Source organism: Antedon mediterranea, chromosome 4, assembly GCF_964355755.1.
Source record: "Antedon mediterranea chromosome 4, ecAntMedi1.1, whole genome shotgun sequence".
Taxonomy (NCBI): domain Eukaryota; kingdom Metazoa; phylum Echinodermata; class Crinoidea; order Comatulida; family Antedonidae; genus Antedon; species Antedon mediterranea.
Genome location: NC_092673.1, coordinates 1,341,792 through 1,361,379, shown reverse-complemented (window position 1 = coordinate 1,361,379; position 19,588 = coordinate 1,341,792). Strand labels below are relative to the sequence as shown.

Sequence of the window (19,588 nt, the reverse complement as noted above, 5' to 3'; positions counted from 1 at the left end):
TTTAATAATAACAGTAGTAGCATATATTTATTTGACATTTAATGAAATACAAAATTTAGTACAGATTACGGAGTCATAAATTATATACTATTTTTATACCTCGAATAGTACAGATCGTATTATCGGCTTCACGTACTAGGCTAGGCCTAGCCTAAATCATTTTTTTTCATGGGTGAGTCTGAGAGCCATTCTGACTAGGGATTACAACGCTAAAACATTGGGGCCCATCATGGGCTAGCCTACTACTAAACGATTGGCCCATAAATAACAAAACTCAGTGGATTCCAAACCCATCCTATCAACCAAACTCCTAAACAATCTAAACCTAAAACATTCTACAAAATCGGCTGTAAACATCGCCGTTCGCACGTATGGTTTCCCGATCGTCTAAGTAGGCCTAAAATAGGCCTAGTTTACTCTCCAAAAAAGCGGATACTACTGCATCAAGCAAGTAGACCAGGTAGTAGGAAGGAGACCTAGCCGATCCGGCCCAGTTAAAAATTGAGTTAGCTAGTGTAGTAGACCCTATGCGAATTGATACTACCAGGCCTTTTACTAGGCTACACTTCTTAAAATTAGCAATACTTATGTTTACAAATATTCCAACTCTCTCATTCGAGCTATATTATCTATACCATTTCGGTAGGTCGAGTCGACCTTCCAGGCCCGTAGGCAGCATTTATAATGGGGGGGGGGGGTGCGAGCGAAGCGAGCAACAATGGCTGGGGGCCAGGGGGCCGCCAAGGGCCCCCGGTCAGGGTCCAGGGGCCGAAGGCCCTGAAAAAATTTGCGTTATTTGACGTTCTAAAGACTGATGTAAGACTCTCTGTTGTGGCTTGGGCTAGTTGAACGATGGACACCAGAACTTAACGCTTTCATGATGAGGCCAACTCAGCAGGGGTGGCGCCAGGATCTTCCCGACGCGGGGGCTACATTCCCCGACGAGGGGGCTATGCGAGCGAAGCGAGCATCACTAGGCTGAGGGCCAGGGGCCGCCAAGGGCCCCCGGCAACGCGTTCTAGCGTCATTTGAGGTCTTTTTAATCAGATTTAGGGTAGCCATTTTTTATAATGCATAAATAAAATACTGCGTGCAAAAAAACGATGCGCGATGACTGTTTCAATCCATATTTTTCAATTTAAAAAATAGAGTTGGAGGTCCCGGAAATTGGACTTATTATACTTCAAAACATGAAAAAAAATATATAAGTCCCTATCATGGGTTGTGACTGAGCTAAGAAATGTTTGAAAAATAGAGATGTTAGGTCCCGGAAAATGTACTTCTTGTTCTTCGAAATATGACCAGCTTTATTGTTGGGGCTGAGCTAAGAAAATGTTTAAAACTAGAGCTGCAGGTCTTCAAAAAATTGCATTTTATACTTTGGAAACATCAGGCCTAGAGGCTTAAAAAACGCAAGCGGAGACCTTTTTCAGTCGGGGAAAAAAGTTTATTCCTCCCAGGTGTATGCATGCGTACCATCTGGACTTCCGAGTGGTGAGAAATTCATGACATACAGGATATTGAAAATGTAATAACTATAGCTATAATGTTGGCTAAGCGAAAATGGCATGTTTTTTTGTTTAGTAATGGATGAAAAATTTATTTTAGGTGCCCCACGGTACAGAAGGTTACTTGTAAATTAAAAAATTGGTGAACAAACGAACAATTAACATAATTCGTTTTTGCTGTAGTGTAGCGTACGTCGACGCAGTACACGACGTAACCGTCGGTAAACTTCGCCTGGAAAATAACACATTACACATTTTGGTCCCTGGATGAAACTTGATATCACGCGTCTCGACCCAACGTTGAACGATTCGTACAAAGGGATACCGCCAGACAAGTGCGTACCTAGCTATTGTTTAGTAGTAAGTTAGATCGCTGGCAATAATGAATGCATATAAAGTGCATAATATCACTCTGACGTACTCTCACGGTCAATGAAACGTCGCGGTTTTCTAGGTGCTGAAGCTAGCTACGAAGTGAACGCGAACGCTTTTTACTGTATATTATATTCCCCGACAAAAAGTACACGTGTTCCCTGACGTTAAGTTGTCTGTATTTCTCCAGCAAACACTTTACCGCGTACATGAAGCGCTAAGCTATTACTTGTCGTCACATGATCGACTGCGCATGTTTTACATCGAGTTTGTAGTCAGTTCAGATTCCGTAATTTAATTACCGGTATTTTTTCATTTTATATTAGCATATTTTTGTTTGTATACCATTGATAATGTAAATTTTGTATATATATAATGATATTGTCTTTAGTTAAACAAGACAAGAAAAAATACCAACCGAGGAAAAAGTGGACCTTTTGGGACTTGGGGGGGTGCGTCTGCACCCAACGCACCCCCCCTGGATACGGGCCTGCCTTCAATCAAATACTGTACATCGTTCATGTTGTAATTATAGACGGGGTATACTCGACCCGACCAGTTTGGTATTGTATACTGTATCTGCTTATCACGTGACGCTGCCAGGCGTGGGCAGGTATAGGATAGAGCACGTGTATCGATCGTCGTCTCGCTCTCTCCTCGCTCAGCAGGAATGTATACGTTACGCTTCATTGATTTTGAAGGCTTTCCCTAAGTCAGTGCGAAAATCGGCAAACGTAAAGTGCAAACATATCTAATTTTTCACTGTTTTGATGAATTTTCATAGAACATTGACTTTATAAATGGAAAGACCGACTAAATTACATCAGATAAGTATAATTTTACAAAAGTAATTGATATGGTTAATGATAACGGGTCGTCGGAAGATTGACCATTTCACGAATTTCCTATTCTGGTAACACAGTGTCATATCGCCGTAGCTGCACTTGTAATCTGGCCTTATTTCACAGCCTTCGTTCTGCTTCACTGGGCGCTTATATAAATTGAAACTTTTACCGTTCAAGAGACAAACAAATATATTTTACATTTTTTACTATTCATTTTAAACCCGGAACCCCCCTTTAAGTCAAACAATTGAGGATTTGCCATTTAATTAATAAATATGATTTAGGCCTACTGACCAAACATTTATTATGTTTTCCTTTTAAATTAGATACATTGTTCATATCACCCTTGAGTGATTTATTTTTGAGCAGGGAAGAGTGAATCTTCCTGGTTTTTAATTAACTTTTGTTAAGCATTCAATCAACCTCTTACAGACCTATAGTTGTCAAAAGTAGGTTATGTAATGTATTGTAATTGTTTATAAATACATTACACATTATAGTTTTAGACCTTTTATAGCGACTGCTTCCCTGTGTAAAATATAAGCCAGCTGACATATGTTGGTTTTCGCGCACACAACAACTGCCACAATGTACCACCAATGGTACACAACTCGTACTCGCAGCAAGTGTTTGCTTCACGTTCCTTGTGGTCGTGTTGCATGCACAAAACGAGGTATTTTTCAGCGGTTACCTAACACATTTAATAGGTTACTTGTTACTTGTTTGGATATTGATTTATTTTATGATAGTTTAAAATGTATTTAAGTTTATAATGTTTAGATTCAACCTGTTAGTGGCGGTTTCATCGCTGTTGGTTGTCAACTGAATAAAAAATTAAAAAATGTGATAATGGATCCAAATAATGGTGTAAATACTGCAAAATCTGTGATTATTTGGTCATTTTTTGTAGTAATATGATCAGAAAAATCAAATGATAGAAACCCTTTACATGAATAATCTTTTTTTATGCCAATCTACAAGTACAAAACTGAAGAATCAATGTAGTATATTTGTTTTGTATTAAACTTTCTTCATTTCATATTTACAAACCTTAAATTTAAACTTATAAAGGATTCCTGATATATTTATATTACAGTACTGCACTTTTACAAACAATGAAGGAAACTAACAGGAAAGTAAAACGACCCGAAGAACAAAATAATAGACACTAACACAATAACAAACCATCCTGTCATAAACAGACAAAAATGGAAACAAATTGTGGAAAGCATAATGTCGGAAGACGGAAAATGTTAAGAACAGTAACAGAGAACTTTTATTTTGTCACATGTAAATCTCTATCTACACTATCAAACATTATGTGACAACAAAATGTGATGTGCCCACATATGGACATGATGTCATATCACTACCATATTTAAGCATATCACTACCATATTTGGACAAATCACACTAGTTTAATAGTGTAGACAGAGCTTTAGTCATGTTGTAATTGAAATCAACCTAAGGTAGAATATATAACATGTGTATAAATCTAATCTTCATTTTTAAAATTTGGGGGTATAATAGAATACATTAGAAATATATTTTAAAATATACTATATGCGTAATATAGTGCTATATGCGTAATATAGTGCTATATGCGTAATATAGTGTTATAACTAAAAATCAAAGTTCTTTCATCTTGTCTCTTGCGTTGTCAGCGATGCTCAAGATCATGCAGATATTTATTAGTTAGAGCAAGAATCTTCCAATTGTCTGTTGCTATAGAAACAACAGATTTGTTATCATTACTTGTAATCCTTAACAACAGATGACTTTGAGGTGGAAGAAAAATACCCAAAAAACATTTCTTTTCAAGATTATCTGAAAGACAAATTGTTCAAGAAATGCCATGTCAGCCTTGCATTGTACAACATTGAAATGTACCACCTGATTGTGAGGTGGGTGATGAATTATTGCATGACACATGACATGTATAAATCAACCAATCAAATCACAGGTAGGCCTATACACCATTGGACATTTTCAATTATTATTATTCAATCAGCTAGTCAGATCAGATAAATGGAAAATAATACAAATACCGATGATTTATTGCATCATCAGATCTTACCTACAGTAGATGGAAGAACTAAAAATTCAGTCAGTTCTTCGGTTACAATCTTATCCATTTTGTGATCAGCAATCTGAAGGACACACACTGATTCCGTACATAAAGAGTTTGAACTAGAAGAGTAAACATAACACAGTATAAGCAAGTCATGTTTGGAGGTTAGATATCATTGCCATTTCGGTCACAAGGAAAATCCTTTTAACTTGGTTTGAAGCCCAAGAATAATACAACTTTAATAAGAATAAGGAAGGAGCATGAAAATCCCAAAACCCCATTGTCTTTTTTTTTTTTTGCAAATCAAAGTTTTTAGTCACATGAATATTAACTATTATGTGACATTAAACTGGCATATTCAACACACAAATTATTTTCTCAGGTGGACAACATCTTTAATATATAAAGATAGAAAAACAAAAATTATATTTTACCTTTCTTGTTCACGGTCACGGATATTTTTCCAAAGCTTTTTAAAAAGCACAGCTCTTAGTTCAGGTGAAACAGGTAGCGGTAGGAAAAGGTCCTCAAATCTGACATGCAAATCTGCTAGCTTACACGTGGCTGTACGGCTCAAGGCTAAGCTAAATATGGCACTGCATTAAATACAAAAAAAAGTAGATGTTATAATTTGCATTTTTTGTAAAAGCTGCCAAAGGAAATCTAAGCATTAAGTTGTAGTTATATATTTTGTATGTCATTGTATTTTTATGTCAGCGATTACATGCCTGTCATGAATTTCTGCAGGGACCCAATAAATCTGAATCTGTAATGTAATAATATATAAAGAAATTCATGATACGGTTTTATTATTTATATTATATAATATATTTTAATATTTATATTTTCATGTTGATAATAAAGTCATTTGATTGGACTGTACGTTTGTAACATGAATTGTTTTTTTCTTTTTAAGGTTGTCAAAACCATGTACAAGCTGTGCTCTTTTTTGGTTATCCTTTCATATTATGTACATTATTGTTGTTGTTTGTTATTATTAATGAAAAAGAAACTGAAACTAGGATGAAAACCTTCTCAAATTTCCATTGTTTGCTCTAGAAAAATGATTGTTATCTTCTGCAGTATAAACAGGCTTTTAACCTGGATTTTAGGTTGCATTTCACGAAAGAATTTGAGACTTTTTGAACGTTAATATATTTTTGTTCGAGTTTCAAGTACGGACTCCATTTAAAGTTTAAGCATGGTACGATACAGTAAGCACCAATATTAGTTTGCCTTCTCAATTAAATAGTAAACAAGTAAACAGATACCTGACACTAAATGTTGTTGGTATTGTATAAAGAGGAGAAAATTGAAGATGAACTATGACCCCTTGGTCTTTTCCTTGCCCCAAGTGGGAAACTTGATAATCTATTAAAACAAAATTTACAATTAAATAACAATAAATGTGTTCAGCTAAAAGCAATACTCCTCTCGCAATCTATTTATAAATATTAATTTGAATTTCAGTTAAATAATAATTGTATTTTGACCTCATATTCCTGTTGACATACAAATTGAGAAACCAATTCACAAACAAACAGTTTCTTTACCTTCCATTTTGTGGTAGTTACTAGTCTCCAAATGAATAACTATTGCATAAATATCTTGATTTCTATCCTCTAGTTCTGATTCTTCATTCTGAAAAACAAAATAATGTTCCATCTTGCATTGAAAGTCGAAGGCTATGTCATGTATCGGCTCTAGGATTGTGGCTTTAAGAGCAGAGCAGTATTAAACACAGAATATAGCATGTTACATGTGGGTTTATCATTGTGCAATATTGTTATGCGCGAATTGAACGATTTGCGCAATTTAAAATTGCGCAAAGAATTCCTTGCGCAATTTGAATTGAAACATCTGTTTCAAATTGCGCAAGCAACGTATTAAATTGCGCAAGTAATCTGCAAATTGCGCAAGGTTTTACGACAGATTGTGAAATCATGCACACCCATATTTTTATAGTAATTTCTAAGAATGATTAAAAATTAAAGATAATATCGCATTTCCTTATTTTAAAAGTGAAAATGTTGTTATTGTTAGCATACCAACGAAGACCCGACAAAGGAAAACGAAGCGGTGGTGTTCCCCGGCGGGCGGCTTTACTGCTCTAGCCTACTACTGGCTATGTTTTGATAGCAAGTCTAAATGGCGGTGGCGGTAGACTATGTTGTGTATTACTGCCTTAATTTTTGTTATTTTTACATTCCTTTTGATTTATTTCAAGTTACAATGATATTATTTAATTGTGATTCAGAGAAGTGCCACGAGACAGGAGAGGGAGAGAGATATACTGCCGGTGTAAGATTGACAATTTTCAGCATGTATGCCATTTATGTTGTGTATTATACACATGTTATCTTCGCATTTATTATGTTTCATTTTGAGTTATTTTTCCAATAAATTATTATTGTTAACCAATCGTCGACGTTAGCACGCATTCTGGTAGAATTCTGTTGCGCAATTTGACAATTTTACAAATTGTGCAGCGCAATTTGAAATTGCGCAAATCGTTCAAATCGCGCATAACACCGATATACCATGTTGCACACCAAATTGTTTATGTAGAACTTACCGTGCAATAGTTCCTTTAATCTACGAATAGGTTACATATTGCTATACTAAAAATAACTATTTTTCAAGAATTACAATCAAAATACATTGGGTAGCTTGCTAGGGTGAATTCTGAGCTGGTAAGTATATATATGCAACCGATTCTCAGTACTGTACTGTATCTATTTCCGAAGTATCATAGGAATATTTGGTAATATAACATCACATGTGTTTCACATGTAACCTAACCCTTAACCTTACATGATACAGGCACCACATATGATATAAATGAGATGCTGTATTACCAAATATTCCTATGATGTTCTAGAAATCTAGAAATAGATAGTATGTGGAGATACAGCACTGGGAATTGGGTGATGTCTACACCATAAACTACTCCTTTTCTAAATAGAGAGGCTATTTAAAGCCGTACCATACTTACAAAATGAAGTCTATAATTAATGGTGACAGATGAAAGTGAGGCAGTGTCTTGAATCTTTTCAAAATATGTCTTAATGTTGATATTTGAGCTTGGTAGCGTCAACAACGTAGGTCCTTCTTTAGAAACACTAAAAAGGTATTAATCAAGATTTTTGTTAAACGTCAATTTTAGGTATGTAAAGGTTCCGTATTCAATTCTGAACACATGGGTAATGAGCTGTTAGGAGCTCATTGTACTAAGCTTCTGCATTATATAATAGGGTGGCCAGTTCCTTTCCATGCCACCTTATCCTCCCTAGTATTTTCAACCAGGTACTCATTTACAGCTGAGTGGACGAGTAGTTGCCACTTGACTACCCAACTCCATGGTGGTGATGGTAATCAAAAATATATTCTAGAATATCTAAGTAGTGTTCTTACCGTGTTAACTGTAACACTGGTTCTCTATATCTTTGTACGGGTGATGATGATGGAATATTAATACTGTCAGCTAGTGTGGACAAACTATGACTCATAGAATCTCTAGCATGTGACACCACTCTTGATACCTATAGGTAACAATGTAGTGCAATTATTATTACGAATGAAATTGAAAAAAACATAAAATTCTCCTTTTTGGTTAGTATAAACACTTAAAGATGTATTGTGAAAAAAGAAGATTATTAAAAAAAGACTTCCATAGAAAAAACATTTAAACAAATAATGTTTTCAATTATAAAAAGACAAAATAGTCTGTTAAATTCAAACAAAAAGCCATTGATTTCTAGTCAATTTGACTGTTTTTTTAAAGTTAAATTACAGTTTTAAATCTGTTAATTCTGAATAAATCAATCAAAATATTTGAAAGGGTGAAAGGTTACCTTTTCTGTAGATAAGTTAGTTAGAATAGCATAGTAAAATCTTGCTCTATCTCGTACATCAAGTTGGTTGAATTCTGTAAGCATAACGTATAGTAAATTTCCAAGATCTATAAAAAAAAGAACAGAAATAAATTTCAAAGCCACAGATCTAAAAGTATCACACAAGCACTTTCTAAATACCAAGTTTTAGTTACCTACAGTGTGAAATTAGTAGAAATGTTATTTTCCTCAAAGTAATAAATAACAGGGTACCATACTGTACTCTTTTTAAAAGAGTCACTGGCTTCTTTTAGTAGAGATGAGCCAGATGTGTACACTGGACTTCCAATCCTTAATCTAGAACACTTAATTTAACACTAGAACTAGAATCAGAGGAATGCCTTGAACCTGTGACATTTCATATACCTGTTCCATACCAAATTATAAGTCAAGGGAAGTAATTATTTGTGAATTCAATATACCTGTGAAGATATCTGTTGTATTATGACAATGCATACAACTATTACAAACTCCTAGAATATTGTTACCAAGCAACCAATTCCCTTCAGTACACAAGTTTGAGTTTTTCAACAGCCAATGTAAAAAGCATAAAATTGGCTGAAAGAAAACATTTTTTTTTAGATTTAGCCACTGTTGAAAATAATTAAATATTATCTTATTTTATTTTCTTCATTTCAGCAAACATTTAAAACAACACATATACTTTGAGTGTGCCACGCAAGAGTGAGCACTTTATCGGATGGAACTCCGATATAATTTGGATTAGCTTAAATCCGTTCTATGCATGATTAACTTGAGTGCGTGTGAACACAACTAAACTAACCTTTGGGTTGATATCCACTTCCGCTGATATCCTTTCCATTAATAGTAAGTAATTGTTTAGATTTTTCACGATTACAGCTTTGTCCATTTCTACAATTTCTTCAGCTGTTGCTTTTAACAACTTCACTGGAAAATCACTTTAAAATATAAATTTATTTAATTCCTAAATATAGATTTATTTTCAAATACTTAAAACATTCTTTAAAAATACTGAATCATGATTTTTTAATTAAAATATTCATCAATTAAATTTTTCAAGACAATTACGGTAATTAAATGTTACTTTAATCAAACTATACAAGATACCCTTACACTGATGAAGGGCTAGTTTTCCCTAAAGCCCTGCTAATTTTTCTGGCTGTTTTACTTTATTGCTTTGAATTAGCTGTTTGCTTATTTTGTTTTGTATCTCCATTGAGATTCAGCAACTGATACCCAGAGCATTGTCATTTTTTCAGTATTTTGCCTTTAGATTAAATACCTTTGAGGAACATGTTGGTGAACACAATGTAGGAAGTTGATGGTGTGAGGGGTAAATACAGGATACTTGAGAACTGTACCGAGAAGTAAACTGAAAAAAAAACAACAAAGAATATATGTTAACTACTTCTTAGATTCCAACTAGATTCCAAGCACAGCATAAGTGATTTGTCCAATTAAAAGCGATGAATTATTCAAACTTGTTATGGTCAACTCATGTATGTTGTGTTTTATGTTGTTGCGTCTAACAAAGCTTGTTAAATAAAACGATCATGAAATATTTTCCCATGCGACTCATAACAACCATTATTTGTAAAATATTATTTACCTGAAGATATCATCTTTTAAAATAGTGTTGTGATGTTTCTTAAAATACTGGAACAAAGCTCGATACAAAGTCACGGCTGATCGACCCGTAATTCCATGACGAATAGATTTCTGAAGCGGCTGTAGACAGCCCATTAGAATGCTGATAGAAGCATCTGTAAAAATTTATTTAAAATGGATAAGACTCTATATAAAACAGAAACCTTTGGATGAGATTATGAGTATGTTGAAAAATGAATGGTATATACTGCCCTCTAACATGATTATTATGTAAAAGAGATGGATACGCCATTGTTAATAGTGTACTGCCCTCAAGTGCTTTTTCTTTTTACATTAAGCAATCTTGATTATACACTATCTAGTGTTAACAGATTTTGTACCTTGTGAGCTGCTTGGCGTAAAACACTCATTGAGCATGCTCAGTTTAATCAGCGTTGTATCTAAACCATCAAACACTTTTGGAAACAGAGCACTAAAGTTGTTTACCATTATTTTCTTTGGTAAGGCACAAACTTCTTTATCCTATTATAGAAAAAATAAACAACAATTATAATAGACCATATTTCATGTAATTATTGTACTTAACGTCATGTTTCTGCTATTCCAAGGTTGAAAGAAAATCTAAATCTTAAGTGGATCTAATTTTAATTTTTAGAATATAAAAATGTATACTTAAACACCAACCATCCCATTACACACTCTAGCTCTTGTGTATCTTTAGAAAGCCAGTCACAAATTGATTTTCGTTAAAAAACTCAATAAATATTATATTGTTGAATGATTTGCATGGTGAAACAAATGGTGTACCGCAAATTTCAATTTACTAGTCAATAATTATTTAAGCAATAGATCAGTTAGATCCCTCTATATTCACCAGAAAAATATGTTTATTTTAAAATACAACTAGCCTCATTTTCTGGAAAATATTTCAGCCAATCACAACATAGAAGACGATGTGCAGCCGTCAATGATGGATGATTAGTACATAGCAACAATCGCCGTAGTAACATATCTTCCTCTGTATCGCTTATTAAATTCTCTTTAAAAACTGCCTAAAAAAAAGAAATTGTAATGATTACTGTAAATAATTGTACTACAGCTATCCTCGTCTACAACATAACATTATTACAATTAACATGTTCTAAATACTCCTGGGTTTAGATAAAAAGCGCTTACCATTATCTATATATAAAAGTAAACAAAATTAAGCAATTCCAGAAGTCATTTTGCTCACAAAAAAAGACAAAAAACAAAGCGAATCCACTTGAGTCGCCAAAACCGTGATTTGACCAAAAGTAAATATTAGATCATGCATTCATACGCAGATTGCGATACGTTAGACTCGATTTGGATTTAGAAAGTCTGCTAGTGTGAATCAAGACTTAATGGATGAAATTATAAGAGCTAATTAAAGCATATTACATCCTATCATAAATTAAGTTATTCTTGGAAGAAAAACACAACTCTACCTAAATATTCTATTTACATACAAAATGAATCTAATGTTAGAGTTCTTACCTTAAGTTGAAGCGCTAGATGAAATAGCGACAAGTCCAAAGTACAAAATAGTTCTAATAAATGGGACTTGAAGGTCTAAATACAAAAGGAAACAATTTATCAAACAAGTTCACACACACATTCAACCGTGTCTATAACAACCTGAAATCACACGGACAGTTGCCAACTGTGCCAAAAGTTCACTCCATAAACTCATTGAAATTTGACAATATAAAGCCCTGTCTGCATTGACTGACAAAAAAATGTAATGTGCCCATACAGTATATGGACATGATGATGTCATATCACTACCATTTTTAAGCAAATCACTACCATATTTGGGTACATCACACTTTCCTATCACATAAAGTTTGATAGTGTAAACAGAACTTAACTTACCAAAGATGAAAGACTAGGAACTGTAGCAATATATTGCATAATGTTGTTAAGAACATAACACTGGACAGGTGTTGTCATTAACGACAGACTTTCCATTAAAAATGCAGATGCTCTTTTTAGTTCACACGTGTCAATGATAGAAGGCAAAAGTAATGTTTCCTTCTGAAAATAAAATATAGATTTGCATTAAGAAGTGATTTAACCGACTGTAAAGTAAAACAAATACTTTTATACTGCACTACCAACTAATATGGAAAACAAACTTAATCATTTCAAATGCCTGACGGGACCATATCATACAGCACCCGATAATCCAAGATGGTGTCCTATCCAAGCTCTAACAGGGCCCAACGTTGCTTAACTTTGGTGATTTGACGACTTTATTGACACAATTTCATACCTTGGGTTGCAGCTGCAATGCATTGCCTGAAAAGTTCTCAGCAAGGATTAGAGGCTGAAATTATATTTTAAGGAGAATAAATAATCAACTTCTATTAAAAAAACATGCAAATGAATAGACATTTTTTTTAAATAATAAGTATATAAACGGCTTGGCTGAAAACTATAAGTCAGTTAGATTAGTATGAATTTTTATTTTGGCTTGATACATTACCTTTAACGGTTCTTTTCTATTACACAACATATCAGATATGGAACTGCTTTTTCTGAAGAGTGAATAAAAAGAATATATATTTTTAATTGTAGATTTGTCAAAAATATTATTGTAGACTAAGGCTCTGTCTACACTATCAAAACTTTATGTGAAAAACAAATGTGATGTGCCCATGGACACAATGTGGGTAAACCATACCATATTTGGGTAAATCACACTTTTTTTGTAAACTAGTTGATGGACTAGACTACACAATAAATTGAGCTAAATATAAAATATTAGCACATTTATTACCAGTACCTGGTTTGTGAAGATGCTACATACACTACAACATTGTTTAGCACAGTAACAAACAGGGCCTGTGAAATATAAAGGTACAAAAATGATAAAATATGTGACTGATGATAATTCAATAATACGAGATAAAATCATCTGATGAAACAAGGAAAATATAATTCTGGGATTATTTTTAAATGCAAAGCATACATAAACATACCTGTATAATCAATAAAATAAGAATAATATCAAAAGTAAAGCTCTGACAACACTATCAAAGTAGTTTGATAAAAAAAGTCTGATGTGCCTAAATATGGTAGTGATATGCCAAAATATGGTAGTGATATGACATCATCATGTCCATATATGGGCACATCAAATGTTTTTGTCACATAAAGTTTGATTGTGTAGACACAGCGTTACATTAAATTTAAAAGACACTAACATAATAATCATGTAATGTTCCATGTAAAATTTCATTCACAAAACTTTGCCGTTATATTTTTATCGCAACCATGAAATGTGAGTCAAGGATGTAAACAAATAAAGTATAAAGACGTCACTACTGTACTTAACTCAATCAACAATGACATTGATTGTAAATAGAATAATGGTTTTGGAATCAAATTATAATTATAATGCAATCTCAACATGCAATTACTGATAATCACATTGCATTCAAAATGCAATTACCATACTTTAATTTATATTCTAAAACCATTATGTTTATAACCATTCAAGGACATGTTTTTGTGACTATTATGGCAATTATCATGTGACTATTATGATGATTATCATGTGACTATTATGGCAATTATCATGTGACTATTATGATGATTATCATGTGACTATTATGACAATTATCATGCAACGTTATTAAGAGAAAATTACCGCCCAACCCAAACACAGTAATATGATAAATTTTTAATAGGAACCAAAACTATTCTATTCAATCTCTGTACTGTTATATGTTAAATGCTGTGTTTTGATATCTTTCTATATTAAATTTTTATATGTCGACACTTTTGTATTTTTATAATGAAATATTCATTAATATATTGTTTGATAGTTTACAGATAGATGGCAGATAGATATATAGTTTGCAGTACACTATACTTTGATCGTCTTTAGGAGTAAGAATGTTGATAGTTTAAAACGTTGAGAAACTTAAGTTATTTTCAGAACTAATATATACATAGTGTCCGCAAACTTCATATTATAATGTTTTAAACATTGAGCAAATGAATTTCTCCATGAGGAAATTTAAAAAAAATTCTCTGATTCCGATTAAAAAAAATATTCCAGTTTGAAGTTCAGCCCACTAATTCAATGCAATCACTAATTTAGCTAAATCCCATGGACTACTTACTACTCCTGCATGATGAGAGCGTATCAACATTTTAACCGGTGGCCATGACTTAAAGTTTGTTTAAACAAACTTATTTTGGCCTTCATCCACACACCACCTTATCCTAATTTTGTTATTTCAGTTATCGAATACTATATTATATTATAATATATCATAACATGAGCAATATTCTATAAATAGTCTGCGATAAAATGTAAAACTATTTACAACAAATTTATATATTCACTGTATTGTATGTGTACAAATAAGACATTTAATTGTTTTCTTTCTTAATAGCATCTTCTAAACTGAAAACAACAAACCATGTAACTTTGACAGACATGAGTTCTCTCTAGTTGTATCATAGAATAAAGATGCTCCACCTTCTTCATCAGAATTCCCTATAGAAACAAACAATTTCAGTAAACAATGATAATCAGTGCCTATTTTCTACAGGTTGTTTTTTTTTTTGTGTTTTTGCAATATTGATCAGAATAAATTGGCTTTGCTCACTATGTACAGTAGCCTTGTTAAAACCTGAGCAATTACAGGCTATTTTTTAGTTAGTGGTTTTGCAATATTGACGAGAATAAATTGGCTCCTAACTGATGTGGCACCCCTAGTTTTTAGTTTTAGCTCTTTAGTCTAGTTATGCTGTTTTTTTATCAGTGGCGAATCCAGGATTTTAAATTTAGAATTGTGGGAGAGGGGGGCGCTCAAAAGTAGTGAAATGAACTGCTGAATTTAATGTGATGTTCTATTTTTGCATTACACAATGTGGGCCGGCTGCCACCCCACTCTTCCTTGGAATCCATCCCTGATAGTTTCAATTGTTTTGTTAAATATTGACCAGAATAAACTGGCCCTTCACAGGGGGATGTGGTAGGCTAGGCCTACTGGAGCCTTATATAAGAGCAATCGGAGGCTATCTATTGCTAATATACGCTAATACCAAACGAATCAAGGCTCTGTGTAAACGTAGCTTTAAAAAGGTTGCTGAAATCTATACTTACAGGGTGCATAGTTTAATCTATACTTACAGGGTGCATAGTTTAATCTATACTTACAGGGTGCATAGTATAATCTATACTTACAGGGTGCATAGTTTAATCTATACTTACAGGGTGCATAGTATAATCTATACTTACAGGGTGCATAGTTTAATCTATACTTACAGGGTGCATAGTATAATCTATACTTACAGGGTGCATAGTTTAATCTATACTTACAGGGTGCATAGTATAATCTATACTTACAGGGTGCATAGTTTAATCTATACTTACAGGGTGCATAGTATAATCTATACTTACAGGGTGCATAGTTTAATCTATACTTCAGGGTGCATAGTATAATCTATACTTACAGGGTGCATAGTTTAATCTATACTTACAGGGTGCATAGTATAATCTATACTTACAGGGTGCATAGTTTAATCTATACTTACAGGGTGCATAGTATAATCTATACTTACAGGGTGCATAGTATAATCTATACTTACAGGGTGCATTGTTTAATCTATACTTACAGGGTGCATAGTTTAATCTATACTTACAGGGTGCATAGTTTAATCTATACTTACAGGGTGCATAGTATAATCTATACTTACCGGGTGCATAGTTTAATCTATACTTCAGGGTGCATAGTTTAATCTATACTTACAGGGTGCATAGTATAATCTATACTTACAGGGTGCATAGTTTAATCTATACTTACAGGGTGCATAGTTTAATCTATACTTACAGGGTGAATTGTTTCTATTTCTCTTAGACATTCACAGGCTGTACCTCTTAGATGTCGATCAGCTCCATTATTTATCTTTGATATTACTCCTAACAATAGGTTAATTAGATCCACAACCAACTCTTTCTGCTCTGCCTTTAAACACAAAAATAACTAAATCAATCAATCAATTTTGGCAATTTATCCATCTCATGTTTGTTAACTATAATATTGGATCAGTTGTTATCATATTATTATAAACCTGCTCATGACTAATAATATTATAAGCAATTTGATATACCATAACTACTATAGAACTGATATTGTTTAAAGGTTTGCATGCGAATAGTAAAGTTAGGTTTGTGGTACAATTACACCATGAGAACTAGGTTTGTGGTACAATTACACCATGGAACTTTCAATTTGTGAAGAAAGATAACCGATGACCAAACTAAGTCATGTTAGTTCATTGTGCATGCGGAAATATTGATACGTATTGTGTCGTAGCTCTTCACCTCAACACACGTTTGATAGTTTCTAGGTCAAGGGGATGTCCAGCGATGCATCGATTGACCTGACTTAGGTTGGAGAACCGCAAACCTATTTACTACAACATAAGGACTACATTATTTTATGTATTAATTTAATATAATTTAAATTAATGTTTCTTGATGATAGAAACTGTGTTTCAGAAGTGTTTTTTTTTTTTAATAATCATACCAATTGGTTTAATCCTAGCAAAATAGTAGTGATGGCAACGAGTACTTGACTTTGGAAGAGCCAGCGTCTACTGTCTGCTTGCCGATAGATGTTGCGTAATGAACCTATCGTCTGTTCAATGCTAGTGCTGTTAGTCAGTAAAACTGGTGCACTATCTTGTAGAACTGCAATAATCTGAATCTTAACACTTTCTGGTATTTCTTCAGAATACATAGACTAGTATTTAAAAAACAAATTATTTTACATTTCTTTGTTGAATATGATATTTTAATGTCACATAATAGTTATTCTATCTATTCCTAATTTACCGTGCTGAAGTTGAGAATCATCCCAAAGCCTCATTCATTTTCACACTGAAATCGTTCGTCATGTCAAATTCAGTTGTTTTTTTTTATTATAAAATTAAATTATTATAGCCATCATAAATACCTGCTGTTAAATAAAACAAAGAGAGGGCAGATTAGCCTAGCTAGGTCTAGTGATAATTATTTATTCGGTTACGGTTACGTTAGACCTAGAAGCCTACAGCTTAGGCCTAGGTGTCTAGCCAAGTTAGGCCCAGCAGCAGCCCAGCCTGCCTAGCCTAGCTAGGCTAGTACGCCCTGCTGCTGGCCTGACTCTAGCCTAGTAGGCCCTAGGCAGGCAGATTATCTAAATCTCAGCTCAACAACCTGAAGGAGATCTAATACAAATCCATCTTCATCAGTCATATGTGAAACGAAAAATGTCATTGGAGATTTTCGGAATTCGACCACATTTCGCAATATATTTAAAGAGTTATTCGGCAAAACATTCACACTGAAGGCTGACATCTTGACATCTGGGGCTGATGAACATGGTGGCGCTATAAGAGCTGGCAAGGTAAGTGGAAATTCCCAAATAAAACATGTGCGCGACCCATATGTAATTCCCGACTCCCCATACAGTGGTTGACAAATGTGTACAAAATGACAATTTAGCCAATAAAGTGTTTTTATTTATTTTCAACACAATGTTAATTGTATTATATTTTGAAACAAGCACTGAAACAAGTAATTAATATTTGATACTATATCATGAAGGTATAAAATATTTTTATACCTCCATGCTTATATGTAGGTCTAAATGAAAATTTTATTTTATCTAAAGAATATCAATTGTTTGTTTCTCTTTTTGTGTATGAATATTATTTTCATAAACATACTATCTACTATCATACTATCTACTTGTTTTTATGTTGAGGGGAGTTGAGGACCTACATAGGATATACATAAATAATCATTACAAAACAAAAGAATCTCTAATACCAATTAGAAAAAATATCACTGAAAAAAATCACATTCCCATTTTATAAACGTTGCACCTTTTATAATATTTATATAAATTGTCTTATGTATGTTTCTTCTCATTTCTTGGATTCCTGCATTTGTCTACAACAATTCTAATGCATTACCGTAGTAGTAAATTTAAACCCATACAGTTATACCCTCACAGTTAATTGTTACTAGAAATAATTTATAAAGCCTTTAACACGACGAGCAGGACTGCAGGATCATTAGACATCATAAATTACGTGTCGGATGGACCAACAGACGACAATATATGACGTGGTGAACAGTTGAATATACAGAACTTTGAAAAAATGAACTTATAGAATCCTGGACGAGCCAACACACACGAGATTGGATCGACTAAGTGGTTTGTAAGAAGCAATACAGCTGATGTGAAAGCAAGCTCGTTGCTAACATGTACTCCAAGTCTCATAAAAGTTAGCACTATCTGGAGAAGAAAAAAAACGAAACCCGATCATCCTCTCAACTGAAACAGCTTAAGAATGATTCTAAATGACAGAGACACACAAGTAAAAACATAGCCACAATTGCGATCATTTACCTTTTCTTTTCGATTTAACTGAGTAAAGCAATTTGGTTCCCACTACAGTGGACGCAACGCAAGGACGTTAGCGCAACGTAAGCGTGTTGACCAATGACAAGCGACAGCTGAATAAATCCATCGCTTGTGATTGGTCAAATTCCTTACGTTGCGTTACGTTGTTGTGTTGCGTCTCTAGTGGAATCATAATCAATCATAACAAAGTGTTATTTATGACATCTAGTGAGTTTTCATTTTAGAATGTGCGACTAAAGGAAGACAGTTAAGTTTGGTTCCCACCTAGCGACGCAACACAAGGATGTAACCAAAGCGCAACGCAAGTGACGAGTTGACCAATCTCAACCGAAAGTTCGAATAATCCATCGTTTGTGATTGATCAAATCACTTACGTCGTTGCCTCTTAATGGGAACCACATTGGAAGCACTGTCTACACTATCAAACTAGTGTTATGTGCCGAAATATGGTAGTGATACTGTGATTTTTAAATATGGTTGTGATGACATCATCATGTCCGTAGATGAGCACATCACATTTTTTTGTAACATAAAGTTTGATAGTGTAGACAAATCTTTACTCTTAAAACGTTGATGAAATAGGTATACACAAGGCATTTTAACTTATCACGTCTCTGTTGATTAATTAAACAAATGCTTACCAATACTGGAACCCAGCAACTAGTGAAACCTATACAGATAATAATAGCAGTTCTCGCAATGTTCATCTCGCTTTCCACTCGCCTTCTATCTTCTGGGGTGACCAAGGTGACCTTTGACATTTTGTAAATTTGATAAACCACGACGATATTACAACCTGCACCGATAATCACTATTGACCAACCACAGAACAAGTAAGTTCCCAAATGAA

The 19,588-nt window shown here is 33.7% G+C and overlaps 1 protein-coding gene across 1 annotated transcript; it reads right to left on the bottom strand.

Moving 5' to 3' along the window:
• Window positions 1-3,771: 3,771 nt before the first annotated feature.
• LOC140047502 (AP-5 complex subunit beta-1-like) lies at window positions 3,772-17,732 on the bottom strand. Its single transcript, XM_072092544.1, has 23 exons — window positions 17,523-17,732; window positions 16,852-17,067; window positions 16,153-16,287; window positions 14,736-14,813; window positions 13,089-13,147; window positions 12,789-12,840; window positions 12,576-12,629; window positions 12,176-12,337; window positions 11,798-11,872; window positions 11,188-11,331; window positions 10,660-10,801; window positions 10,281-10,434; window positions 9,954-10,043; window positions 9,474-9,609; window positions 9,112-9,247; window positions 8,651-8,757; window positions 8,211-8,338; window positions 7,792-7,918; window positions 6,350-6,437; window positions 6,068-6,167; window positions 5,231-5,392; window positions 4,803-4,915; window positions 3,772-4,552 (listed from the first exon to the last, which is right to left on the bottom strand). Exons 1-23 carry the CDS (start codon window positions 17,661-17,663, stop codon window positions 4,386-4,388), a joined length of 2,766 nt encoding a protein of 921 aa, XP_071948645.1. The 5' UTR covers window positions 17,664-17,732; the 3' UTR covers window positions 3,772-4,385.
• Window positions 17,733-19,588: the final 1,856 nt, after the last annotated feature.

Excerpts from the sequence above, each read along its gene's own strand:
- LOC140047502 (XM_072092544.1), bottom strand. The coding sequence starts at position 17,663 with ATGTCAGCCTTCAGTGTGAATGTTTTGCCGAATAACTCTTTAAATATA. Across the intron at positions 12,841-13,088 it reads GTAGCATCTTCACAAACCAG|AAAAAGCAGTTCCATATCTG; the intron begins GTACTGGTAATA and ends TTCACTCTTCAG. Across the intron at positions 6,168-6,349 it reads TAACTACCACAAAATGGAAG|ATTATCAAGTTTCCCACTTG; the intron begins GTAAAGAAACTG and ends TTGTTTTAATAG.